The 27,773-nt window shown below is 50.5% G+C and overlaps 1 protein-coding gene across 1 annotated transcript; it reads right to left on the bottom strand.

Moving 5' to 3' along the window:
- Positions 1-237: 237 nt before the first annotated feature.
- Positions 238-27,508, bottom strand: RBP1 (retinol binding protein 1). The gene is made up of 5 exons (XM_045501000.1): positions 27,493-27,508; positions 25,495-25,944; positions 24,854-25,032; positions 2,334-2,435; positions 238-483 (listed from the first exon to the last, which is right to left on the bottom strand). Exons 1-5 carry the CDS (start codon positions 27,506-27,508, stop codon positions 430-432), a joined length of 801 nt encoding a protein of 266 aa, XP_045356956.1. The 3' UTR covers positions 238-429.
- Positions 27,509-27,773: the final 265 nt, after the last annotated feature.

The following is a 27,773-nucleotide window of genomic DNA, read 5'->3' as shown; positions in this document are numbered from 1 at the left end:
GACATGCACCATGCAAGGTATTTAACACATGGATAATTGAATGTCAGCTCACACATCCTGAACCCAAGCCTGTGCTCCTGGGGAAAGACCTTACAGGTGCAATGTCAGGACTAAATCTGCAGGTGTGTGGGTGATATTTCTCCTTCAGCCCAGGGATGGCATCAGGAGAAGCTGGCTTCAGAAGCCCCAGAGAAAAAGTGAGCACAGTGGGGTTCTGAAGCTTCTTCAAAACAGATGTATTGAGCAGAAATCACTTTTATTGGGATGGCTTCGTTTTAAGGAAAAGAAAAGAGACAAAGCCAAGAGAGAGACTCTGCTAACAGATGCCTAGGAGTGGCTGGACATTTCTGCCCCATGCTGTGCAAAGAAGGGGATCCTGGCCCACACGTCCATGCCACTCATTCTTCGAGATCAAGGTCTGCTCAGGCTTCAGTGCACTTTCTTGAATACTTGCTTGCAGACCACACCCTGCACTCTCATCTCCTGAAACAAAAGCAGATGCTTGTCATTGGCCAGAGCAAGGTCACACTTGGGGCTCAGTGCATACAGGGGCAGGAACTTCGAAAATACTTAGCGCCTGCTATTTCTCCTCAAGAGTTGGTTCGAACTAACCAATTCCTTAGAAAGTCCGTTAAACTGGATCAGTGGATGTTGGGCCCTGCTATGCCCTAGGCAGGGCTGGCTGGGAAAAAAATGTGGCTCAAAACGGGCCAGCAGGACCCTCTGATACCTCCCCTCCCCCTACTACACTCAAGGAGCCAAAAGGCTTTCAGAACCTCAGTCCTGAGCCCAAGACAGAGTCTGTGCCCAAGCTTGGAAGAAATCGGGCCCAGACACATGGCTTAACCCCCAGAGGATTCAGTAGGTCGCCAAGGCCAAAGCTGCAAACGGCGTGGAAACTCTAAGCTTCAGCTACACATTAGAGTACCTGGGGAGTCTGAAAAAATGCCTGGGTCCCAGGTTAGACCAGTTATATCAGTGTCTCAGTGGGTGGAGCCCTGGAATTGCTATTAGTAAAAGCTCCCAGGTAGTACTCAAATGCAGACCAGAAAGCTCATGCCTTGCTTACAGGACAGCCCCTGCTGAGTGGCCAGGGGAAATGACACACAGAGTGTCATCACACATTCCAAGTTTTGTTTTGTTCTGTCTTGTGTTTTGAAGGAGGCTGGAAATCTGAATATTTATGTGACATCTCCTAATTTTTAAATTGTTCCCTGAAGAAGTGTGAAGCTCCCTGATGGCCAAAGAAAAGAGGTCCGAGCCCTCCCCGCCCCCACCCCGCCATTTGCAACCTCTGGCATAGAGCCACAGAACTACTGAGCTGAACGAGCCAGTGGAGAGCACATACCCATCTACCCTCATTGCTCTGCAGTTGAATTAGAGGCCCGGGGAGAAGACAGGCTCAAGGTCAGGCACTGCGTTAGCCTAATGCCTCTGAAAATAATGCCCTCGTGCCTCTTCCCAGCATTCACATGGACTCGGATCTTTGCAGAACTCCTATGTGGTAGGATGGCATTTTGCAGGGGGGGCTTGAGGGAGGAAGGTACTTACTCAAAGGTACCCAGTGAGTCAAGAGTTGAAGAACCCAAGTCACCTGGACCAGGCTCTTTTCTCAGAAGGAAGGTAGCTGGGGAGTTCCAAGGGAAAAGGAGTGATGGGAGGTCTCCTTTCGGAAGACATGTGTTATTTTAGCTCTCCAGATGCTAAGCCCCTTCTTCTGGATTTGTGCGTACTTTTCCCAGACAATGGATGGAGTAGAAATGGCTTTGACCAGAGTTCCCAAGCCAGAGGCCCACACCTAGGCTTCTGAACTGACAAAGGCTTCTCGTCCCCTGACCTAGAGTGTTGAGAAGCTTAAAGAATTCTCCTTGATTCTAGCCTGCCACAGCTTGGCCTGGTGAACACAGACATCATTTGGGAGCAAATTTCAGTTCTTCCGTCTCCTAGCTGTGTAATTTGGATGTGCGCCCCCATGTTCTCATCTCCAGAATAGGACCCCTAATAGCAGCTGGCCCATAGGGCTGCTGAGAGGACAGAGAGAGATTATGGAATGCAAAAGAGCTTAGCTCCACGTCTGATGCTTAGCAAACGCACCTGTTCCTCATGTCTCTGACTGGACAGCTGAGTCAGCCTAGACCTTGAAAACTCGGGGCTCAGTGTTTAAAGTCACTCAAAGGTCTTCTTCAGGCCCTTGGAAGAGAAGCTTCAGAGCAGAACCAAGGCCCAGCCACAGAGTATTTTTCCAAGGTCCACTGGACCTCAACAGTGATTATAGTCTCTGGACCCTGTTCTGCCCCCCCCCCCCGCCCCCACCCCACACACCAACAACCTACCAGGTGCAGCTCGTCACCCTCAATCCATTGGGTCCAGCCGCGTCCCTCCTTTTCCCCCTTCTGCACACACTCGAGCTTGTCCCCGTCCCAGCTCACCGTGGTCTGCCGAGCAAAGGAACAGGGTTGTCAGTCCTGAGCAAGCAGCCCCAACCTTGTTTACCCAGGGTGTGCTCAAGTCAATTTCATTACAGAACATTTGCAGCCTAACTCCGTCCACCATGTGTCTTATTACAACAGGTAAATCAATTTTATTTTATTTAATTATATTATTTTTTATCATTTATTTATTTTTTAGAGAGAGAGAGGGGCAGAATGCGAGCAGGGGAGGGGTAGAGAGAGAGGGAGACACAGAATCCGAAGCAGGCTCCAGGCTCTGGGCTGTCAGCACAGACCCCATGCGGGGCTTGAACTCATGAACTCTGACATCATGACCCAAGCCAAAGTCGAAAGCTTAAGCGCCTGAGACATCCAGGCATCCCTATTTTATTATTTGTTTAAGTATTTCTTTATTTTTGAGAGAGAAGAGTGTGTGTGTGCGAGCAGGTTAGGGGTAGAGAGAGAAGGAGAGAGAATCCCAAGCAGACTCTATACTGTCAGTGCAGTGCCCGACGTGAGGCTTGACCTCACAACAGTGAGCTGACCTGAGCTGAAATCAAGAGTAGGGTGCTTGACCTACTGAACCACCCAGATGTCCCCTGGAAATCAGTTTTAACATTTACAAAAACTTCCCTAAGTTTCACTTAAAGGGGTACTTAGGAGAGAAAAGGTCATCAGGGTGGGACTCTCAGAGCTGGGGCTGAGTAGGGGGCTGGGAAAGGAGGAGGGGCTTCAGAGGGCTGAGTGCACCCCAGGTGGGCAGGGAGAGGCTACTGTGCAGGTGCAGTGGGCATTTCCCGTATTTGCAGCTACCCACCTCCCCTCGAACAGCCTTTCCATATGTGGCAATTGCACATTATGAGCCCTGCCTCCTCACTGCTGCAGTTAAGACTCCATTTGCCCCTTGTTCACTGTGTGGCTCTAGGCAGGTCCACCCTGTCACTGGGTGCCTGTGTTCCTATCTGTCACAGGAAGGGGCCAGAGGCCATTTACTCGCCGGCCTTGGTTTTACAGAGGCAAGTTTCTAGGATTCATGTGTTTCCTGGCCACGTTCAGCTGTTCAGCTGATAGACAGTCAGCAACAGCCTGATAAGGACTTAGGAGAGAAGAGGTCTGGAAAATGAGTATGGAGTGAGTGGGGCCACTCACTGGGCAGTGGGGACTACCTCCTCCTCCAAACCCCTCAGCTCCCTCCAGGGCTCACTGATGACTGCTGCCCTCTGCTGTTAGGGTGAAGCCTGCAAGGCAACACAGGCACAGGGTGACAGGTGGAGCCAGTTGTGTGCAGGAGTAAATCAGACCTCTGGTCCTGGAACCTGTTTCCAGAGGGAGACGGAGATCAGGAGGACTTGGGGTGGGGACGTTCCTTTCTGGGGTCTAGAGATCACTCGGGGCACATGTCCAGCCAAAGAGAAGCTCCCACCTTCAAATGAGAACATAATGAAGTTGATGTGTGATGAGGTGTGTCATGGGCAAAGACCACTAATGACTCAAGCCACAAGACAAGATGCCCATTCACTGGGCACCCCGTCCATGCCAGGCTTATGAAGGGAAGTGGGGACTGAGAAATCAGACATTCCTCGGCTTCAAGGAGCTCCTAAGAGTACTTGGCTTCCCCATCAACTGAACTTCTCTTTGTGTGTTTATCCTGAAGTCTACTCTGTATATTAAAGGCTCCAGACTCCATCTGAGGCTAAGAAAAGATCGCTGGTCCCCAGTTACGCTATATACACTTCTGCCTTTGCCAGATATGTTAGAGTCAATAAGCATATTCAGGCCCTCCGTGCTGGAAAATACAAGAAATGCTCAAAGAAGAACATGGTCATAAAAAGAATACCTGTAATCTTGCCTCCTCAGAGGTAATTACTCTAACATTTTGGTGTGTTTATGTCCAGTATTTTGCTCTATGAATGCATATATATATTTCTGTTTTTAAAAAAATTAGGATTGCATCATTTACGGTTTTGGGCCCTAGTCTCTTCATTTAATGGAAGCAATTTTCCACTTCAATAAATAGTCCGCATAAGCATTATTTTAATTGTTACATAATATTAAGGAAATAGCTACATAATTTGTGGCGCCCTGCAGAAAATGAAAATGAGGGGCTCTTTTAAAAAAATGTTAGGAATTTTAAGATGGTGACAGACGAGCATTAAACCAAGCAAGGGGCCCTTCTGTGCCTTGTGACCTGTGTGACTGCACTTGGTCACAGGACCACGGAGCTAAGCCTGCTAATATTACATCATATCCACACACTATCATTTAGTCCCTTCTGTGTTCTTGGACATTTAAGTTATTTATTATTCTGTGCTATTATAAGTAAGACTGCCTGGAATAACCCAGTTTTGAACACATCAATTTCTTGGAGTACGTTTACAGAAGAATTGTAGCATTAAAGAGTATGCATATTTTTAAGACTTTTGATAATTACTGCCAGCTTGAGCCCCAGAAAGCTCACACCTGTTTACCATCCAACATCAACGTCAGGGCACGAGCTTGAAAGAGATGTTCCTTAATGGTAAGGCAGTCTTTGCTCCTGAACTAACATGTTACCCTTTCCAGATCATTTGACATCTTTTAATGGGGACCATTTGGATACAAATAATAAAATACCTTAGCAAGAGAATGATGGATAGCAGAATTTCAGGCATCATGAGAGATGGAGGGATAGAGGGAGAGGGCAGAAGGATCTTTGGGCATAGAGAACCCTTTCTCAGAGCCCTACAATCAAGCCCATTCAAGGGAAGGATCCCTAACACACAAATGCTATGGCAGTGTCCAAAGGAGACACTTCCTCAACCCCAAATTCCTGTTGTCTCTGACCCTGGGTACGTTGGACAGAACAGAGACTATTCTCGTCTGTACTGGATGTATACAGGGGAGGCTGAGCTCAGAGATGTGAAGGCAGTTTCTCAGGGTCACTCAGCTAACAAGGAAAGAATCTGGGCTGGAACATGAGGCTTGCAGGACTCTGTGACCCCCGTGTTTCCCAGCCTAGGGCAGGGCATCCAGCAGGTGTCTGCTAGAGTCTCTGGGGGCTGCACGTACACATAGGCATTGTGCTCAGACTCTGAGAAGCTCCAGGAGAACACCCTTCAGTTCAGTCCAAACATTGTTGGGTGTGGGTGCTGAGAGCCAGAGATGGGTCCTCAAGAGATCACCGCTGAGAAGGTCAGATGGAAAAGTACGAGGCGGTTCCAGCCTGGTGTGGCTGGCGCTGGCGTTAGGGGAAACCCAGAGGCTGCAGTGCCTGGGAGGGCTCCTCATTCTCACAGGAAACATAAACTAGTTTTTGTTTTTAAGCGGCAAGGCATGCCAAACACAGTGCGTTAAGGACAAGCAGGCCAGTGCCATAAAAGCTATCCTGGAGTTAAGGAGAGGGTGGGAACAGGGCTGGGGGACTAGACGGGGCCACAGCGCAGGCTGAAAACTGGGACTGTGGCCTGGAGCATGTTTCCAATGCCTGCCAGGGCCGCCTGCACCCGCAACGCAGCCCGCTGGCTCTGATCTCCTGGGTGGAACCCGTCGGCTGGGGAAGAAGCCGAGCTGTCCTCCAGACTAAAAAGGGCAGGAAGCTCAGCCATCATGTACACAGGGCTCCTGGTACCTGCCCCCTCCCACCGCCCACCCTCCACCTGTATCAGGTGGACCCAGTACTGTCCGCGATGAACACGTGCCTAGGAGTCAACAGACCTGGGATCTCAGTCTCTAGCCGTGAGGAACGACTGAGCAATGAGAGTAACCTCCTGAGCTTCAGTGCCCTCATCCGCAAAAGAGGGATTAATGGATCACATATTCACACCCTTGGGAAGTCCCCTCCTGCACAGACTCTGGGCTTGGCTTTGTGACTCGCTTTGGCCCACGGGACATTAGCAAGCACGAAGCATGCAGCGCTTTTATAAGCGCTTGTACGCCGGGGGCTTGGTCTTTCAGAACCCTCCCCTGTGAGAACCAAGTTGCCATGCTTTGAGGATGGCCAGGCTATCCTGGGGAGAGAGACCACGTGGAAAACCCTGGAGGACAAGAGAGAGGTTACCGCAGGAGAACTAAGGCACCCCAACTGAGCCTTCAGCTAAACATGCAGTCACATGGAACTCAAGAATTGCCCAATTGAACCACAGAATCAGGAGAATAAACGGTTGTCCTCTTAAGTTATTAGGTTCAGGGCAGCTTGTTATGTGGCATTAGCTAACCAAAAGACCTACTTAACCAGGTTGTGCTGAGGATGAGAGAAAATGTACGTAAAATGCACAGGGCTGGCATAGGAGGCTCAAATAATAGTCATCAAGACCTCCAGAGTTTAGACAGGGATGGGATTTGCTTGTCCAAGCTGGACAATAACTAAAAGTCTTGGGGCGCCTGGGTGGCTCAGTCGGTTAAGCAGCCGACTTCGGCTCAGGTCATGATCTCGCGGTCCGTGAGTTCGAGCCCCGCGTCGGGCTCTGTGCTGACAGCTCAGAGCCTGGAGCCTGTTTCAGATTCTGTGTCTCCCTCTCTCTGACCCTCCCCCGTTCATGCTCTGTCTCTCTCTGTCTCAAAAATAAAAAAAATAATCATTAAAAAAAAATTAAAAAAAAAAATAACTAAAAGTCTTTTAAGTTGGAAGTTTGTGAAGCCATGATGGATAGGCTGTTCATCGTGGCTAAACATTTCAGAAGCTCCTTCCCTTCCTGGAGACTTGGACCCAGGAGGAGACCTTGTAGGGGCTGTTTGCTGAGCTGGGCACCCAGGAGCACTGGGATGTCCACTGCCCTAAAACTTAATTAGTTTTTGTTCAAGCTGAAGATTTGGAGACTCCCCACTCAGAGCAGTGATGGCTCCAAAACGGTGATTTAGTTCTCCCGCTTGGCTAGCTCATGTTCACTTTTGGTGGGAATGGATTTTTCTATTTAAGCTTTGTATCCTATGGGAATAAACCAGCCTTTCCTCAGAGGGCCAGATTTGTCCCAAGAACAGAAAAGAGGGGTGAGGAGTCAGGGAAGAGGATGGTCACCCAAGAACAGGAGAGGGGAAATAAAGAAGTAATGTTGGAAGGGGACGGGGTAACAAACAATGGTCACTTGTTTTCTTGTGATAACTCCTGATGACAATCTTCCCCAGGACCTAAGAACTCCTCCTGTGACGTCCTCTGTGGTAAGAGCCAACCACCTTTGCTAGACCAGGAGCAGTGAAATCTGGGACAAGGATTTGGCTTACCCTGTGAATGCCGTGTCTGAAAGGGTCTTTAAGAGGTCATTCAACGCAGGTTCCCAGCTCAGGCACTCTCTACTGCCTAATCCCTTTAGCCAGGGTCTAATGGGGGAATTTCAGGCGAGAGAATGTTCCTGATGCTTTCCAAGGGGCATGGGAAGGCAGGTGCCTGTGGGGGCTGAGGTGGACACGATACAAACCACAGAGATAGGCAGTGCTGTCTGTACCCCCACTGTGGGCTCTGGGACTCCACCTTGGAAACAAAGGGGAAGTCCGGCCACCTTCAATTTCTCTCCTCACTGCACGGACCACCTGCAAGTCTGCAAAAGGGCTGGAGTCCAGGGCAGCTGGTTGTAAAGGAAGCCAGTCCAGTAACTTTTCTATTAAAAACAAATAACCTCTAACACTTTGGCTCTGTCAGCAGCTTTCCCAGAAAGACATGCACCAACAGATGAACGAAGACAGCTTTGCATCACTATGACAAGGGACTGTCACTTCAAAAGCCATTATCCAGCTCCCCTGACCACTTAGAAACCCCAGCTGGCACGGCTGCATGGGGACCAGTGACACAGAAAACCCGGCTTCAGCAGGCAGCCTGAGGAAGCACGTCCCAGGGGTCCCGAGGCCCCCCTTGCCCTGTGCAGGTGACCTATACTGGGAGTGACAGACTATTCGCACTAAATGGACCCATCTCTTGTCAGTGACCTGGCCTGGTCCACAAATAGTGGGATTCATCTTGCCTCCCAAGAATTGTGACATTTGTTAAAGCTCCCACATGCCCCAAACACACATTCCAACAAGCAGGGGGAGGATGGGTCACTGACCCCTCCACACTTGCCCACACAGCTCGAGGAAGCCCTGTGCTTACGGACCCACCTCCCAGAGGCACCTAGGACTGCATCTTACTGTCTCTGTGGTTCCAGAGCCAGGTCAGAAGGGAGGTCTTGTCCACAGTGCTTCTTTCTGCAAAGGTCAGAGCCAGGATTGACCCAGATCTGACTCCAAAGCCTGTGCTCTTTAAATTCTGGAGGGGGTGGGGGATTGAGAAACCAGACAGTGACTAGACTCTTCCTGTACATGATGTGAATTGCTAAAAGCTGCAAATTGGCCATTGCTCCTGGAGTCTGATTTTATTTTATTTTATTTTTTTTTTTTAATTTATTTTTTTTATTTATTTTTTTTTAATTTTTTTTTTTCAACGTTTATTTATTTTTGGGACAGAGAGAGACAGAGCATGAACGGGGGAGGGGCAGAGAGAGAGGGAGACACAGAATCGGAAACAGGCTCCAGGCTCTGAGCCATCAGCCCAGAGCCCGACGCGGGGCTTGAACTCACGGACCGCGAGATCGTGACCTGGCTGAAGTCGGATGCTTAACCGACTGCGCCACCCAGACGCCCCCTGGAGTCTGATTTTAAAGTATGCTTCACCCTTTGAGGGTTCCTGGGACAATAAGACAGTTCACAGCCTCTGGTGCCTGTGTTAAATAAGTAAGTGGATGAGAAAAGTCAGGAAAGGTAAGAGGGAGTCTGTCAAATGCCAGGTACTTCCATGTTTCACTTGACTTTCAAGCTCTAGAGCTTATAAAAATTAGACTTAGGTAACCAGCCTATGTCTCGTGGGGGTTATGGGCTGGGCCATCACCTGGACCCAGTTCTTTCTGGTGGAAAAGTCCAGTAGCTGCCCATGAGGCTCGGCCCGGTGAGCAGTGTGCTCACTCTCTTCTGATCCACTCCTAGGAGGCTGGTAATTATCTAAAATCAGCACATTCAGGGGAAAAGCCAATTCTCTCTAAAAGCAGATTAAAACTAAATTAATAAGGCCTTAACATGTGAACGAGTAATTAGAGACATAAAAGCTGTTATGAGCAACTACTATAAACCAGTAAAGCCACAACAAGGCCTCTGTGGGTATGAAAGAATGCGATTCTTTTTTTTTTTTTTTTAATTTTTTTTCTTTCAACGTTTATTTTTATTTTTGGGACAGAGAGAGACAGAGCATGAACGGGGGAGGGGCAGAGAGAGAGGGAGACACAGAATCGGAAACAGGCTCCAGGCTCTGAGCCATCAGCCCAGAGCCCGACGCGGGGCTCGAACTCACGGACCGCGAGATCGTGACCTGGCTGAAGTCGGACGCTTACCCGACTGCGCCACCCAGGCGCCCCATGAAAGAATGCGATTCTAATGCCATGAAGGAGCTAACCGCAAATGATAACACAACTCTTAGGACAAACAAAATGATAACATATTATGGCTAATCTTGACGTGTCATTTTTAAAATTCCTTAAACATTCTGGAAAGCACTCAGGATCAATTTTAAAACAAGAAGCCCTCAGAGAGCTCAAGGCCCCATGAGGCCAAGGTTCTGGATGGGGAGGAGGGAAATGGGGCTGGGGAAAGTCACAGGGCTCATGAGAAACTGTGCTCAGCCAATACAGGGACCCAGCACTGAGTGCCCCAATCTAGGGGCCCTAAGGCTGGACTGGACCCAAGCTATGCCACAGAGCAGCTCAGCCTAAGGGGAAGGCAGATATGTAAACTGGCATTGACACCACTGGTGTTCTGAGTTGGGGTGGGTGGTGGGTACCCAGCCCAGTGAAGGGACAGGGAAGGCTTTCTGGTGGAAGTAATAGCACCACTGTCATTGTCACCGTCACCATCATTACTCTAACAATATGTGCTGAATATTCACTATGCACTGGGCAGGGTAGGGGATTAAATACAGCCTGGGTCGTATCTTCCTGGAGCACTTCTCCCATTTTACAGATGTGGAGACTGAGCCTTTCAGGTCACCCAGCCACGAAGTGGGGAGATGAGATGTGAGTCTCACTGGACTAGAGTCCATGTTTTTGCCTACTGTGCCCTGCAGTTACCTGATCTAAGCTGATCTTCGAATGAGCAGTAGGATTCTCCAGCGTGGTTCTGTGCAAGGAAACATCCGGCAATCGTGCGCTCGACACCTGCACACTAGCCTTGGGTACTGGAAACAGAGGCAGGTGAGGCGAGCATCCGACTCTCAAGAGCAGACAGACTATTAGAGAAGAAGACAAGCAGAGAATTCCAACAGGATGGCAAGTTCTGAGTTGAGGCAGGTGATGGTAGTTGCAGAAGTGGGAAGGCATCTCATCAATGGGGACAGAGATCTATCAGGGAAGGCTTCCTGGAGGGGATAATCACTGCTGGAATTGACACCAGAAAACACCACGGGAGTTAGTTAAGAAGTAGAAGTTGGAAAAGAGGAACGAGGGAATCCCAAACAGAGGAACAGCCTGGACAGATGCAGGGAGGCCGGAGGCTGCATGAGTGAGGCTTCTAAATGAGCTTTGCCCAGCTGGACTCTCTTGGCATGACCCTCCCCAAGGATCCTGACCCTGCTCCTCCAAGCCCAGAATTTACTGGGGAGAGGACTCAGCCTCTCTTTTCCCTCACCTTACATCTTGGCGGCTCCAACCAGCCAGACCTGAGCAACGGACAGTCCGGATGTTTGCTTATCTGGCAGGCAGAGCCAGCCTGCTACTTGAGCCAGGGCAGGGAATCAGCATGTTATCAAGTCCACAGGGCGGGTGTGGGGGGGGGGGCTGTTGGGAGGTGGCGGGGGAGGATGTACAGTAAAGGAGGGGCCACCCTGCCAGAGTGCTCGGAGGGGCTCTGAAGGGCAGAGTCCACCAGAACCTCGTCACTTCCACAAGAGCCTCTGGTTTCTACTTATCTTTCAAGGAGAACAGAAGCACACAGCTCCCAGAAGATAAGAGATGCTAGCTCAGTAGCTGAAGAGGAGTCAGCAGGTCGGGATCTCTCGACTGAGAGCTCTTTGGGGTCTGGGATCCTTTTAGTCACTGCAGGATACCAAGCCCCACCACAGAATCTAAGGCAGGGAAAATGCATATCACCATTTGCTGAATGAACGAACAAATGGCAGAAAAACATTGTAGGGGTACTCTTGCAATGAGCACATTTTTATTTTTAGATAATGTAGCCGTTTTCCAAAGAGGAGCCGTACAGAACTGCGTTAGCCGTTGTGTGACACTGGCCTGAAATGCTGAGTCCTAGAGCACTTAGCCGTCACGCCCAGGGCCACACAAGCCAGGAAGAGTGCCAGTCATGGTTCAACCCCCTTCTGCCCAACTCGGAACCCGCAGCCTGCTCTCTGTTACCCCATGAGCATCTTGCCGCCATGGATGCTCTTGCTGCCAAACAGTACCCGGCAGGCTACGGGCCGGTTTGCCTGCCTGATCTGGGCATTTGCGGGGGTGGGGGGTTGGGGGGGGCCTGGTGACAGTCTTGGAGAGATGCAGGCCCGAGCCCCAATCCATCCCTACCTAGCAGGGAGACCCTGAGCAACGTACCCCACCTTCTGAGCCTCCATTTCTTCATCTGCAAAGTGGGGCTGAATGTCCTGCCGCAGAACAAGAGCATCAGGATGAAATGAACCAAGGGGTTGCAAGGACCCATTCAGTGCTGGACACAGCAAACCCTCCATAAGCAGTAGCTCCCTCTGCCATTGGCTTTGCCCAGCCTGTTCTCTGGCTGCGGACAGGCACGCGCCCTTGCAGGACAGCCTGCGTGAGGTAGCTCTGCCAGCTCCTCTCTGGGTGGTCGGGGCACCCACACAGACGTCACCACCTCCAAAATTTGTCTTCTGGAGAACACAGGTTACACGATGAAAGAACAGTAACAGCTCATACTGATGGAGGTGACGATTATAGGCTTTCCCTCATCTAATCCTCACCGTGGAGTAGTAGGGATCCCTTACTTTATAATTATTCCCATTTCACAGACAAGCAGAGGCACGGGGAAGTGAAATAACTTGTTTCATGCCCAGCTGGCAAGTGGCATAGATGAGACTCCAAAGACAATGGTCTGGCTCCGGAGGTGAACCGGTTATGACTCAGCCAGGTTCTGCCGCAGAGAGAGCTGGGCGGTGGACAGCCTCCACCGTTGAGGAGAATGAGATGCAAACCAAACCCCCACTCCTCTGCACCTGACAATTCCATCCATGACCCCGCTACCTCACTGGGGACACTGCATTTGACATTTCGAAAGCCTCACAGAGAAATGATTCCAGAGTTGTGACCCTTAACATAACAAGGATGCCACCTCTCTCTGGTAGCAATCTGGACTCCAGACTGCCAGGATCCCAATTCAGGCTCCACCAGCTCTCTCCGCTCAGACAAGCGATATTGGTGCCGGCTTCCATTTTCTTCACATAGAATAGAGGAAGAATTTTGGCATCTTCATTACAGAATCGTGAGGCTTAAAAGAATTAATGCATGGAGGGGCACCTGGGTGGCTGAGTCGGTTAAGCGTCGACTCTTGATTCTGGCTCAGGCCATAATCTCATGGTTGGCTGAGTTTGAGCCCTGCAATGGGCTCTGTGCTGACAGCATGGAGCCTGCTTGGGATTCTCTCTCTCCCTCTCTCTCTTCACCTCCCTTGCTTTCTCTCTCTCTCTCTCAAAATAAATAAAAAACATTAAAAAAGAAAAGAACTAATGCATGGAAAGTGTCTAGAATCCCTAGCACATGGGAAATACTCAACAAACACTAGCTATTATCGAGTGGCAAATGGATCTTGCAGTGATAGGATCTACCAGTTATATTGCTTGAAGTTCTATTATTTTTACGTAACACTCATATGACAAACACAATGGAGCCTTCTGTGCTAGGCACTGGACGTGTAAAGTGTGGGTTCCACTGTCTAGAATCTCAAATGCATTAATAAGTGTCACAGGTGCCCTGGGAGCAATGGCTGCAGAGAGGGACAGTGAAGCAAAAGGAAAGGATGAATGAGGTGGGATGACGAGTCAGAACAAGGTTGGTGGAACAGTTAAGCCCGGGCTGGTCTTTACCAATGGGTAATTATTCTCCCAAGGGAGAAAGCAGGGGACTTATCCCAGGGAAGTGAACAGAGAGATGCCAAGGAGGAGGGCAAGTGAAGGCGCCTGCAAATGGTGGGATGGGGCCAAGGATATGGGGTGGGTAGGAACTGGAGCTGGAGCCATGTCCTGAAAAACCCAAACCACCTCTGGCCTTTGCCTGCCAGCCCTGGGGAGCTCCTGGGCAGTTGAGCCAGGGAGTGATACAGTAAGATTCCCATTTTAGAATGTGAACGATAGGGTGAAGTGTTGAGGATGGTGGAAGGGAGATCAGGGTGAAGACGTAGTTCATGGTAAGAATATCCAGTGGAATAAAGGCAGTCTCTTCAGCAAATGGTGCTAGGGAAACTGGACAGCGACATGCAGAAGAATGGACCTGGACCACTTTCTTACACCAGACACAAAAATAAACTCAAAATGGATGAAGGACCTAAACGTAAGACAGGAAGTCATCAAAATCACAGAGGAGAAATCAGACAAAACCTCTTTGACCTTGGCGACAGCAACCTCTTACTCAACACGTCTCTGGAGGCAAGGGAAACAAAGGCAAAAATGAACTATTAAGACCTCATCAAAATAAAAAGCTTTTGCACAGAGAAAGAAACAATCAGCAAAACTAAAAGGCAGACAATAGAATGGGAGAAGATATTTGCAAATGACATATCAGATAGAGTTAGTATCTAAAATCTATAAACAACTTACCAAACTCAACACCTCCCCCCGCAAAAAAACCCAAATAATTCAGTGAAGAAATGGGCAAAAGACATGAATAGACAATTTTCCAAAGAAGACATTCAGATGGCCAACAGACACATGAAAAAATGCTCAACATCACTTATCAGGGAAATACAAATCAAAACCACAATAAGATACCACCTCATACCAGTCAGAATGGCTAAAATTAACAACTCAGGCAACAACAGATGTTTGCGAGGATGTGGAGAAAGGTGAACTCTTTTGCACTGCTGGTGGGAATGCAAACTGGTACAGCCACTGGGGAAAACAGTACGGAGGTCCCTCAAAAGTTAACAATAGAACTACCCTACAGCCCAGCAATTGCACTAGTAGGTATTTATCCAAGGGATACAGGTGTGCTGTTTCTTTTTTTTTTATTTTATTTTATTTTTTTTTAATTTTTTTTTTCCCAAAGTTTATTTATTTTTGGGACAGAGAGAGACAGAGCATGAACGGGGGAGGGGCAGAGAGAGAGGGAGACACAGAATCGGAAACAGGCTCCAGGCTCTGAGCCATCAGCCCAGAGCCCGACGCGGGGCTCGAACTCACGGACCGCGAGATCGTGACCTGGCTGAAGTCGGACGCTTAACCGACTGCGCCTCCCAGGCGCCCTAGGTGTGCTGTTTCAAAGGGGCACATGCACCCCCATGTTTATAGCAGCACTATCAACAATAGTCAAAGTATGGAAAGAGCCCAAGTGTCCATCAACGATGAATGGATGAAGATGTGGGGTGTGTGTGTATATGTATATATATATATATATATATATATACATATACACACACACACACACACAATGAAGTATTACTCAGCAATCAAAAATAATGAAATCTTGCCATATGCACCAACATGGGTGGAACTAGAGGGTATTATGCTAAGCACAATTAGTCAGAGAAAGACAACTATCATATGACTTCATATGTGGAATGAAGTGGAATTTAAGATACAAAACAGATGAAAATAAGGAAAGGGAAGCAAAAATAATATAAAAACAGGGAGGGGGACAAAACATAAGAGACTCTTAAATACACAGAACAAACTGAGGGTTGCTGGAGGGGTTGGGGATGGGGGCATGGGCTAAATGGGTAAGAGGCATTAAGGAGGGCACTTGTTGGGATGAGCACTGGGTGTTATACATAAGGAACGAACCGCTGGAATCTATTCCTAAAATCATTATTGCACTATATGCTAACTAACCTGGATATAAATTAAAAAATAAAAATAAATTTATAAAATGAAAAAAAAAAAGAATTCTTGGAAAGTGCTGAGCCTATTGCACAGGAGTAAGCATAAGAGATGTTAATAATTATTGTTATTATTACAGGCAAGAGATATTCAGAGAAGTGGGGATGGGGGAAGGGGAAAGAGATGCTAAGAAGCAGAATCTACCGAACTTGTTGACTCGTTGCCCATAAACACTTTCCATTTATCTTCACGGTGATCATTTACATGGCAATGCAGTGGTCTGTGGAATCAAAAAGCCACAGTTACTCTAACCACCTGTGGTTATGTGGCACTTAGGAACACCAGCAGGAGGCGGCCAGTTCTGCAAACCACACAGAGTCTGGAGTCAGAGAGGTGTGAAGTTGAATCCCAAGGCTATGGTTAACCAGCAATGTGACATAGGACCCGAGGGTCCCTGTCTGTAAAACGGGAGTAGCACCTCCTCTCCGGGACTGTTGGAGGATTAAATAATATATGTAAAGTGCAAGGGCAGAGCCGGCCACACAGAAGCCCCCAGATGGTGGCTGTGCTTCTATGTAGGTTGGGGAGGGTTATTAACCACACAGCTACAAACAAATACCTTTGGACAAATAGATGTGGCTTTCCTTTGAATGATTTTCTTGGAGTGTAATCACATAAGTGGGATCTCGGAGCCAAAGAGTGAGATGATGTTTCTGACTCACCGCACACTGTCAGACAGGATTTCCCCAGCCCCTCATTTCCTGCGTGCAGAGCCAGGTATGTTGTGAGGACGGGTAAGGGTGGGTTTTGCAGCCTGGGTTCTCCTCCATCTCTACCCTCACACCTTTCATGCCCATCTTGTTCATACAGTTCTTCCCCAGAGTCTCCTCTGCTGTCCCTGGCCCCTCAGGTCAGGAAAGAAAGAAGCGGGGGGGGGGGGGGTGGAGGTGGGGAGGAAGGACAGACTCACCAATCACCCTGTATTAAAGACAACCAGCCCTCTAAGCTATTTGCTGGTTAAAGGAAACACCTAGAAAAGGCTTGGGATATTTAACCAAAATAAATGTGCTCTAATGTTGGAATTTCAGGCATCATAACGGAGACCTGGAGTTTTCGTTTGGAGGACAAGGGGTGGTGTGTATGTGTACGTGTATGTGTGTGTGTATGCACGCATGCTCTAGCACAGATCAATTTGTGCAACACAGATGAGCCACACCAATGCTTCCCAGGGACGAAGCCATTGTGACTCAGGCACAGAGCTGGTTGGCAGAGTTTTCAGCCAACTCCAAGTCAAATACGAGTAAGTCCTCAAGCCCACGTGAGAGGTTACAATAGGACCTGAGCTGCAGGGCTGGTTACGGGAGAAGCTTCCCACGGGGCCAAGGGGACCGGAAGGCAGTCATCAGCTTACAGCCTCCGGATGCCAGGAGGGGAGGGCAGAGTGGGTTTCCTGCTCACTCAGGTCTTCTGGATCCAGGCCCGGCGACCGCTTCAACCAAGAGAATATGGCAAAGTATCGCTATGTGACTTTGGAGGCGAGGCAGATCACAACACTGTCATACCCTTTTGCCTCGTGCTCTCAGCCCTCTCACTCTCGGGGCCCAGCTGCCGTGTCCTGAGGAAGCTCAAGCAGCCAGGAGACAGTGCGTGTGAGGGGCCACACGGAACGTGGGTCTTTCAGCTCCCTGCAGACAGGACATGCCGCGGGGACCACCCACCCCCCTTTGCCCAAACTGCAGACTCGTGAACAAAATAAACAGCTGCTATTGCTTAGAGTTTTGGAGCACTGGGTTTTGGAGTGGTTTGTTACACAGCAATAGAAAAATGAAATAACTCATCACCATACATAATTGTCACAATAATCTCATCAGTGCTATGACCCCCCGGCTCATTTTTATAGATGACAGATAAAGTACCTTCGCCAAGGAAACACAGCTGGAAGGTGGGTCCCAGATTCAAATCCGGATCCACCTCGAGGCCAAAGCTCCTAAGTGCTCTGTTGTAGCCCGTCCTTGTTCACACACACACACTACTGGGGTCTTTTACCCGGGGGCTCAGTTGCAGACCATCATGGGTCACTGCCAGTTTGGTGTCCCCAAGCAGACTCCATCCGCAGGGACTGGACTGCACGCCTCCACTCTGATCCAGCCCCCAGAACTAGGCAGCCAGAGCCCCGGCACAGGCTTGTTACACTGAATCATGACCAGCGCATCACAGGATCCTGGGCGTGGGCCAGGCTGCTTCCTCATTTTTCTTTCTCAGGAGTTATCAAAAGCCCAGTCTTTGAACCAGCAGCATCAGCATCTGGGAGCTCATTAGAAAAACATGTTTTTGGGCTCCACGGCAGACCTTCCGATTTTGGAAACTTAGGGGGGTGGGCCGCTCAAGTTTGAGAAATCTTGCTCTAACTATTGATGTGGTTCTTTAACCCATGATCTGTGGGCTCTGTCTGAGGATGTCTTTAGTGACAGGAAACTGGTTCACACAGCCTCAGGGGGAAGAAAGGGAATGCCCCGGCTGGCTCAAGTACACCAAAAGTCTTGGAGATGTGCTGGTGTCAGGGGCTCCAGCAAATCCCCAGTGTTGCAGCTTCCCTCTCTCATTTCTGCTTCTCTGCTGGCCTCATCTTTCCCTTCTGTTGGATTGCTCCACACGGCCATGGGAGATGGCATCCCACCAGCTTATGAACTTTAGAAGGACTAGAACACGGCTCTCCACCAGCGTCCCTAAATTAAACCCCGGGGAAAGGTGAGATGAGGCAATCCCGTGACAGGTCACGGGACACGGTCATCACCCTGGTTTAAGGTGCCCAACCCACGAGAGATAGTGTACCATGACGTGCAGCTCCACTAGACCCTATGAGGTGAGTAAGGGAATAACTCCCACCAGAAGAGGAGGTGTTTCTTTGGGTGGGTGGGGAGAGCAATGTCGGTCAGAAAAAAAAACAGCGGTAACTCCCCCAACCAACACCGGGCCACCGTCAACGATTATGCTTTGCCTCTAGTCTAAGGCATCACAAGGGCTTTTGGTCCCTTATTGCACACAGTGTTGTGGCTTCACAAGGCACTGTCCCCTGTGCTATCTCCATGGTCCTCTGAATTTGCCTTGTGAGACAGCAATGATGATGCCCATTTTGCAGATGTGAAGACAGAGGCAGCATGTCCAGTCATTTAAGGTCACTGTCAGTTGGGTAACGGAGGAGGATTCCAGCCCAGATGTCGGCCTCTAGGACTAGCACTGCTGTTCACACCCCCATGCCTTGTCAGTACTGTGCGCTCACCTCCAGCCTGCGATGGGCTCACAATAAGGACCTGAGGTGCTAGCCCTCAGCAGAGCTCTGAGGGAGACTTTGTAATACAGACCTTTATAAATAGACCAGTTAGAATCCTTCCTCTGCCACCAGCTGGCTGGGACCTGAGGTCAAAAAGGTTCTTCACCTCTCTGAGCCTCAGATTCTCATCTGCAAAATGGGCATAATGACACTTAGAGAACTGCATCTGTTGTGGAGACCAAAAGAGAAAAAGTGCTAAAATCATTCGGTGCAGGCATGGTGCTTGGTAAAGACTTAGGGCTTGTTATTTTTCTTTGTTCCTGCCTAACAAAAAACAAAACCTAACACAACAGTGCGATTCTTGAAAGCTACTTTGTGCATTTTATTTGGGTTGCTTTAATTCTTCTTTTTGTAATCCTCAAAAGCATGCTGCTGACACCGATTTCAAAGGTCGGAGAACTTTAGCTAAGACATGAAAGAGACTCCGTGTTTCCATTCTGGAAAGGACCCAGCAGAGGGCTGGAGGCCTGATCTGTGGCCCTCGGAAGGCTCCCCAGTCTGAGGGCGTTCACAGCTCTGTGGTCCAGGGAGTTAATTGTGCCATCGGCATTGTGTTCTTTAAAATATGAACCAGAAAAAACCCCATTAATGAGACAAGAACAGGATCAGAGAGCTGGCAAGAGTTTAAACCAAAGTGTTAACAGCAGTTTCGTGGATTTCATGTATTACCATATATAATTAGTTGGATGGATGGATGGATGGAAGGAAGGAAGGGAGGGAGGGAGGAAGGGAGGGAGGAAGGAAGGGAGGAAGGAAGGGAGGAAGGAAGGGAGGAAGTCAGGGTAGGAAGGGAAGGAAACACAGATGGTTAAAAGAGAGAATTCAGAAAATCTACAAGCACGGACATGGAAAGATGCCTAAGAAGCAGCACTGAGTGAGAAAACAAGGAGCCAAGGACTGGATTTCTTTCCTTCCCTTTTTTTTTTTTTAAACCGACCAATAGATAGACAGCTTCTATATTCGAGGAAGATTTCCGACAGATCCACCAGAAACAGGAGCGGTGATACCCTCTGGGAGGTGGGAATGAGGCCAAGTAGGGGAAGGGGCCCTTTCCTTTGCAGTCCACTCTCTCCTTCGCTATTTGAATTCTCTTTTTCCTTTTACAATAAAAACAAAGAAAGCAACAGAGGGGTGGAGGGCCGCAAGCCGGAAGGCAGGCTCTGCGGAAGGGGTCATCCTGAGTTCACAGCTGGAGCTGAGGGAGAAGCCTCAGCCAGGGCAAGAGGCACCAGACTCCCAAATGAACAAAGGTGCCCCCTCCGGGGAAAACCGGCCCCAGTGTCCGAGGTGGGATGACAAAGGGCCCTTCTGCCACCACTGCGCGGAGCCGGGCTCATGGCTGTGATTCCGACCGAGGCTGTCTTCTCCCACAAAAGCTGCTCATGCTGGGGACAGCTGGGAACAAAGAAGTCCATCATTCTTCATTCCAAGGGATTCCCTGGCCTGAGTGGGGAACACTATCTGGGGTTGAGGAGAGCCCTCCTCCTGCAAGCCCTCCCACCCTGCCAAAGCTACCTGTGCTGGATTTAATACGTGATATTGGCTTCAAACTGGGCCCAAGATTTGCTTTTAATGGATAAAGGCATGCAGGTGGCAGCGGAGAAAAGCTAAGCCCAGTCTTCACACATTTCCACCAAAATGACAGTCCCTGCTGCCTGCAGGTCACATAAAATCTGAATAGGACAGACTGGAAATGTGAGCTGAGTGATCCCGGGCCACACAGATCTGCATCCTCCACCTCTCAGTCTGGGGACAGACCGCTGAGCCATTCCAGGTGGCTCTGGGCCTGGATGGCAATGTCTCCGGGGGTCAGATGATGGACCAAACCAGCTGGTGGCCCGGGGCCCTCTGCAGCTGACTGTATCGTTTCCCAGTGTCTCCAGAGATGCACGTACACAGAGATGTTTCTTTCCTCCAGAGCAGGGGTTCTCGAACTTCAGCCGCATCAGAGCCATGTGGCGCACAAACTGAGCCCCAAGCCACCAGCCTCACCCAGACTTTCTGATTCCGTAGGCCAACAGCACGGCCGGAGAATTTGTGTTTCTAACAAGTTCGTGCGCTCCTGTGGCTGGTGTCCGCTTCAGGACACTTTAAAGAACTCTACTTTAAAGAACCCACAGTGCAAACAAAGACAAAGGGCTCCTTGATCCTGGACTTCAGGTTAACAGAGCGGGGTGAGGCCTGGGCGGTGTCCCATCTAAAGGGACAGCTCTGACAGTGCCCCAGGGGTCCACACGGCACAGGAAGAAATGGGCAGCCAGTGTTTTCAGCCATCTTGATTGTGTTGGTAAGAACAGGCAGAAATATGGATTTTTCTATGAAATCTTACAATCTTTGGCAACTGACTCTGAAAATTTTCAAACACTGTGCAGGCCAAACAAAAACACATCTGCAGGCCAGATTTCACCCACTGGCTGCTGTGCTAGAGCACACACAATGCTCCCACAGAAAGAGGCAGAATCGGGAGATCTCTGAGCCAGCAAGCCCCTGGGCCCTTAGGGAAGGATGTCAGTCTGACCTAACCTCTCCCGGCAAGGGGTCCCTGCAGCCTGTCAGGGTCACACGCAGGCTCCCTACTGGGTCCTCATCACTCCTGTCTTCCCCAGTCACATCTGGCACTCTGGTATTTGTGGACTACACGTCTCCCACCTCCCAGGCCCTCTCACAACCAGCCCTTTTCGGACTCCTGGGCCTTCACAGACACGGCTCCCTCTGTCTAGAATGCACTTTTCCCATCTCTGCATATGCCCTAATGCTTACTTGTCTTTCAAGGCCCCCCTCAACCAGGCAACTTCGCTGACCACTGCTCCCTCACCCCTCCACACTGTGTTCCTCAGCTCACTGTACTGCCATCACTGAAGAAAAATGGCCTGGGTGTTCCAGAAGGCCTTGCTGCTTCTGTGTCTCCAGGGCTGAGCCCAGAGGCCAAGGTGGGACAGGTCTGAAGTAGCATTTACCAACCTCTGTTCTCTTGGCCTTGGCCTTCCTCTTGTCCCCTTTCTGCTTGCCTGGCTATTTCCTGTCTATCCTTCAAGCCACAGTTCAGACTACTTCCTGTGAGAACCTTCCCTGACCTCCCAGATCCAGGGGGTGGGGTGCCTCTCTGGCTGTCCTGCCCCCACCCGCATGCTATCACAGGATGTCTGGCCTCCCCCACTGCCCTGAGCTCTATGAGGGCAGGAATCTTGTGCAATTCGTCTCAGTAACACAGGGGTTGCAAAGATATGGGTAAGCGCCATAAAATGCTTGTCGGACCAAGAAAGGAACGAACAAAACAGATGAACAATCCCAGGTGAGAAATGAGACCCTTGTGATGTGCTGGGAAGGAAATGTTAGAATCCAGCCAACCTGGTGCCGAGAACAGATTGGCCTCCTCCTGGCCACTGCTCCTGGCTGGTGGGTGCGGAGTGTGTGGAGCAGAAGGGGCAGCGGTAAAAGTTAGCTTTGGCAACTGCCTGGCCCAGGACCCCAGGGGGACTTGGAGACCTCAGCCCCTGCGGCGGCCTCTTGGCAGGCAGCTCCTCTGGCCCTTGCAAGCCTCAGGCTGGACAGTCGCTACAATTCGATTATCCTCCGCCCTCCCCTGGCTATGCTCTTCACCGTAGGCTTCCATCCAGCTGGCAGCCAGAGAAGGACTTCTCTGCAATGCAAAGGGTCAAGGGAAGGCCGGAGCAGAGAGGCCGTCCACCCCCCCCCCCCAACAACACCAAGGTGAGTGAGTGCCATACATTTGGGAGAGGGGCGCCCTGAGTCCTGGGACAGCAAAGGTGACCATGAGTACTAGTCCAATGTCATTAGTTTGCCCAGCTGCTGGGCTCCCTGATCTGCTCACCTGGGTTGTCCTGATGTCCTAATGCTGAGTTGAGAAAAGGAGGAGGCCACGTGCCCCTTCCTTTGTGTCTGAAACCTTGGCTTCTTCTACCCCTTTCCTCTTGTGTAGAAGCCACCTCCTCCAGAAGTCCTTCTGGGTTCCCCTCCTCTAGGTGCTTCCCTTTGTCACCACTAATCACACTATGTTCTCTCTGTGTGCCCGTCTTCACCACAAAGACTGTGAGTTCCTGGCACATCAGGGATTGCGACACCCTCCTCCACGTCCCTGTGCCTGGGGCCGTGATTACTGTGTGAGGAACGCAGTAGGTGCAGTGCAGTGGTTAATGGCAGGGACTCTGGAGCTGACAGACCAAATTCAAACCCTCCCTCGGCTACTTACTTAACCTCCCCAACATCACACAACAAGAAATCTTGCCTCAGTTTTCTTATCTGTGAAATGGGGTTGAAAGCGGTATTGTGAAGATTGGGTTAAAATAAAATGGGAATAGTACGTGGTAACAGTATGTGGTGCACAGTAAGCACTCAACAAGCACTGGCTAGTATTACCAGGTGATCAACATACGTCTCACACAGTAATGGATGAGGGAGAGAAAGCAAGATGGAAGGCAATTAGCCAAGTAAGTACAAGCAGGCACATTCCAGAGGCTGCAGTGACCTAAAACAAACAGAGATGTCTGATGTGCTCTGTGAGTACCCTAAGAGTGAGCTGGGGACAAGAGGTGTCCTTAAGTTCCATCCAGCAGGCCAGGGAACAGATCGTGGACAGTAATCTGAAAGGCAGAGCCCTCACCTTACCAAGGCAGACCCTGCTGCCGGTCTCCTTTCCCACTGCGAGCCTCTCTGAGGATTAAGAGGCCCTGGGCCTTCTTAAGGCACAACCGACATGTTCCTACACCAGTATCGGCCTCTCCAAGGACACTCCCTGCTGGCTATCCCCTCTTGTGCCATCACTCCAAACAGCAGACTCAGACATCAACTCCTGACTACCTTCGGATGAATCAACAGGCCGGGGGTGAGTAGTCCAGGCCTGGGATTCCACACTCTGGCACCTTCAACCACAGCCCCAGCAAACCTCTGCCATCTGGCTTCTGTAAAGGTGACCGGCAGACAGGGGCCTGGCAGGGAGCAGAAGGGCGAGCTTCAAAGTGCAAAGGCCTAGGGTTCAAATCCCATCTCTTACAAGTCTCCTCTCCTCTTGGAGCCTCAGTCATTGTATATTATGGGGTCGTGGATCTCTCCCTCGTTGGGCCATGGTGTAAAATAATGGTGTGGTGCAGGGCACACAGCAGACCCTCAGTAAATGTTGGGAGGGGGAAGGGAGATGGTGGGGGGGGGCGCTCCGTCAACAAGCAAAGCAGGTCCCTGGGGGTGAGCATACAATACTAGCTCTGGACCCAAGACTGAAAGGGATGCTGGGAGCACCCAGACCTTCCAGTGACCCAAGAATGTTGATAGAGACTTGGGGCTGACCTTCTAAAATTGCCTGTGGAAACGCTAATTGGGGTCTCTGGGTCATCAGCTTCCCACCCTTGGGGATAGGCTGCTCACTTCCCTCCCCCTCCTGCAGGAATGCTTCCTCTAGCCTGGGCCACCAAGCAATGACCTACTGAGTAGGGGTTGGCTGCAAGGTTCAAAGGAAGCTCAGCAGGCAGTGGAATATAGGGTGGGGAAGGGGAGGGCCAGGGGCCAAATCCCAGCCAGGGGGATGAGGTGGGGCAGGTCAGAGGCTTCAGGGAGATCACGATATCCCCTGCTTCCTAGAATGGCTTCATGCTAGGCTATACAGGAAGTTTTACACTTCAAAAGAGTTCCCTGTGTTTCTTTCCTCCTTTCCTTCAGCCTTCCTCCACCTGGCCCTAGTACAGGCAGAGGAGAAGAGAATCAACAGACTTGCCTAGAATTCCAGCCCAGCCCCTGCCTAGCTACTCTGGGCATGTTACTCATCTCTTTGAGACTGTTTCCTCATCTGTAAAATGGTCATACTCCTACCACCCTCATAGGTTGTCGTGAGGATTAGATAAAGTCAGATGTATGAAACATCTGGCTCAGTGCCCGGACACAACAGAGACTCAACAATCTGCAGCTTTCATATCCATCACTATCCTGTTTGGGCAGAGGGGGATGCTTGATAAGTGGGTGCTTCCTACCTTGAGGGCTGGGAGTATGAAGATCCTTGGTCCCTAAGAACATAAGGGCCCTCGCCTCCCTCCCAAAGGAAGTAGTCCAGACTTCGGTCAGGCCCCCTGGGCAGGAGATGCCCTGGTGTATGCAAATCCTCACCATGCACTTGCGGTCATCTATGCCCGTCAGATCCTCCTCAAACTCCTTCCCAACCTGGAAGTCCATGATATAGTTCCTGAAAGTGCTCAGCGTGCGGATGATCATATGGTCGCCGTCCTGCACAATCTCTTTGTCTGGCTTCAGCAAGTTGGCAATTTTGCGCAAGGCCACGTTGACATCTGCAGGGGACGAGGGGGTAGAGGGGACAGAGAATTGGCAGGAAAATTCAGATAACTGTCTCCAAGGTAGCGGGGTCCCAGGAGCCGGCTCCTCCCTGGGGCAGCACCATTGGGGTTTCCCGTTCGCTTAGCGCTGTCTCAGCCAGCAACCGGTTCTGCGCATTCTTTTTTTTTTTTTTTTTTGCAACAAAGTTTTCTGGCCTTATGCTGACCCTGTACCAACAAAACCTAGCAAACTACACCCAGCTTTTCTAATGAAGTTATCCAAGTCTAGAGGCAACTATCAGATGTTTTCCACCAATTAGTCCTAACAACCCCCACCCTCCAAGTTGGCGGCCGAAGCCCTTTCACTGGCCGGCGCACGGGGCGGCGGCTGGCCCAGGCGGAGGCAGGCGGGCCCTCGGGAGGGCTCTGCGGGGCCCAGCCCTCGTCCCCGAGCGGCCGGCCGGGGCAGCAGCTTACCGAGAGCGCGCAGGTACTCCTCGAAATTCTCGTTGGCCAACATCTTCCAGTACCCGGTGAAGTCGACCGGCATTTCGGGGGCTACTGGGGCGGGACGGCCACGGAGCAGGCAGGCGCAGCGGCTACCGACGCGGTCGGGGTGGTGGGCGGCCCGGAAATGTGCGCCCGCCGGGGGCAGGGGGCTCCGAAGGGCGGTGACAGCTGGATTCCAGGCGCGCACAAAGCCCGCGGGAGGAGCCCTCGCAGCCGTCGCTCCGCCCCCTTCGCGGGGGCGGGGCGGGGGCAGGGGGCGTCGGAGGGCCAGGTTTGTCTCTGGCCTGCGGCCACCTTCATTCAGTGACCTGAAGGTCACTTCCAGATGGAGGAGGAGTTGGGGGTGAGGAGGGGGGAGGTGCTTTAGTGGCTCCAAGTCTTTGGTTCCTGAGGGATTCCTTCCAACGCCTTGAACGTCTCACATTCAGCAGCCATTAAGGGTTAACAAACAGTCTCGGAGGGTTTGCCGGAGTGATTAGGAAAGGAGCTGGTCACTGATCTTTGCTCCTGGCCAGTCGGGCTGGTGAGCGGCCAGGGTCAGAAAAGCTGGGGAGTTGCATTCTGGGCGAGAAAAGTGGGCACATTTCCACATCCCTCCCCCAAATAAAAGCAAGGTTGATGTTGTTTAAAGTTAACTATGGCTGAAAAGGCCCTCTGGGTGGTTACGATACAAAGAGAAGTTTGAGATCCCCTGCTTTATGCAAATGTAAGCAATGATCAATATACTGTTGATTTTTTGCCTCCCTTTTCATCTAATAGCAGCGAAGTATTCCGTAGTGTTCTTCTCACTGTGCTTTTTTCCAGTTAATATATTCCAGAGACCTTTCTACTTCTATACATAGAAAATGTCATTCTTTGGCGGGATATTCCATTGTTTATCTAGCTTGCCCACCACCGATGGACATTTATGTTGTTTCCAATCCTTTGCTCTTACAAACAGTTCCACAGTGAAGATCTTTGATCACATTTCATTTCCCACCGGGTGGGTATGTCAAAGTGCTTTAAAACGTCTGCCTTTGCCAGTAAAGAGATGACATAATCGTGTGGGTTGACTTTTTGACCTTCCATTAAAGACTAAGTATCTCTTATAAATTGCTTCTTGCACAAATCAAAGCCTGGGTGACAGCAGGTACATTCTCTTCCTCCCCTAACACTGCCATGGCTTTCCCCTCCCCCTCTTCCCCCCTCCCCCCCCCCCCCCCCCCCCCCCCAGCCTGGGGCTCATGCTAGTCTTTGCCTCAGACTGCATCTTGCTGAGTTGGGAAAAAAATGCCTCTTCCTCAGAATAGGGGCAGCTTCATCGCAGGGAGTGCCTTGGATTTTAAGCCCCTCTCACCCAGCTTGCTCCACACCAGGATTTCCCATCCATGGCACTGTTGCCATTTGGGGCCATATAATTCTCTGTTGGGAGTGGTGGTAGGTTGTCCTATGGATTGAAGGATTTTTAGCAGCATTCCTGGCTTCTACCCACTAGATTCCCCAACCAAAAGGATGTCTCCAGACATCTCCAAGTGCCTGGGAGAGGGGTGCAGAATCACACTGCTCTAGACAGCCGTGCCCCTATCAGGTCGGTTTCCCATCTCATCTCACCTGGCTCTGGGACCCTCAGGCCATCAGTTGTTCACCCAGATCCTGACTCTTGCGTCCCTCCCTAGGCAGCTCAGGGCTCATCTCGGTGGACAGCCAGGACACCCTGTCCCAGCCCTGCCCAACCTGAAGGTGCAAGAAGAAACCCCTGTGGCTCAGTCAGATGGATGGGTGGATCCTGGCATGGACTGGGTTCTCTGTGGCATCTACTCAGGGCCAGCCATGACCCTGGGCTTCCTTGTCAGCTTGACTCACCAGAACCAGGAATCAGCCAAAGGCTTAAGCAGTAAACTGGCCATTTCTTGGTTACCTGAAACTAGTTTAAACCCTTCTTCCCGCTCCTCTGAGCCATCCAGCTCGGCCAGCTGGATTTCTCACCTATCGCAACCTTCATCCTTTGTGCTAAGTCTCCCTTTGTGCTGAGATGGTGTATGCCAAATGCCCAGCACAGTGCTTGGCACACGGCAGTGCCTGGCCCAGTCCGTTCTGGCCCTTTGCCATGCCCAGAGCAGTCCTTTCATGCTCTAGGCAGAGGCATGCCCTCCTCACCTGTCTGGTCCTCTTCTGTTCATCCTAAAGAACCAACATCTGGCCACTCCTCCCTCCTCTGGCCACCTTACACGTTTCCTGCCTACCTGACCTTACTCTTCTGAGCTGGC

The sequence above is a fragment of the Leopardus geoffroyi genome, chromosome C2 (assembly GCF_018350155.1).
Source record: "Leopardus geoffroyi isolate Oge1 chromosome C2, O.geoffroyi_Oge1_pat1.0, whole genome shotgun sequence".
NCBI classification, from domain to species: domain Eukaryota; kingdom Metazoa; phylum Chordata; class Mammalia; order Carnivora; family Felidae; genus Leopardus; species Leopardus geoffroyi.
Note: the sequence above shows the minus strand (reverse complement) of the source record. Positions and strands in the feature narration are given on the sequence as shown.

Coding starts and splice junctions, on each gene's coding strand:
- RBP1 (XM_045501000.1), bottom strand. Junction 25,033..25,494: donor GGAGTACCTGCGCGCTCTCG/GTAAGCTGCTGC, acceptor CGTCCCCTGCAG/ATGTCAACGTGGCCTTGCGC. Junction 2,436..24,853: donor TAGATGACCGCAAGTGCATG/GTGAGGATTTGC, acceptor TTTGCTCGGCAG/ACCACGGTGAGCTGGGACGG.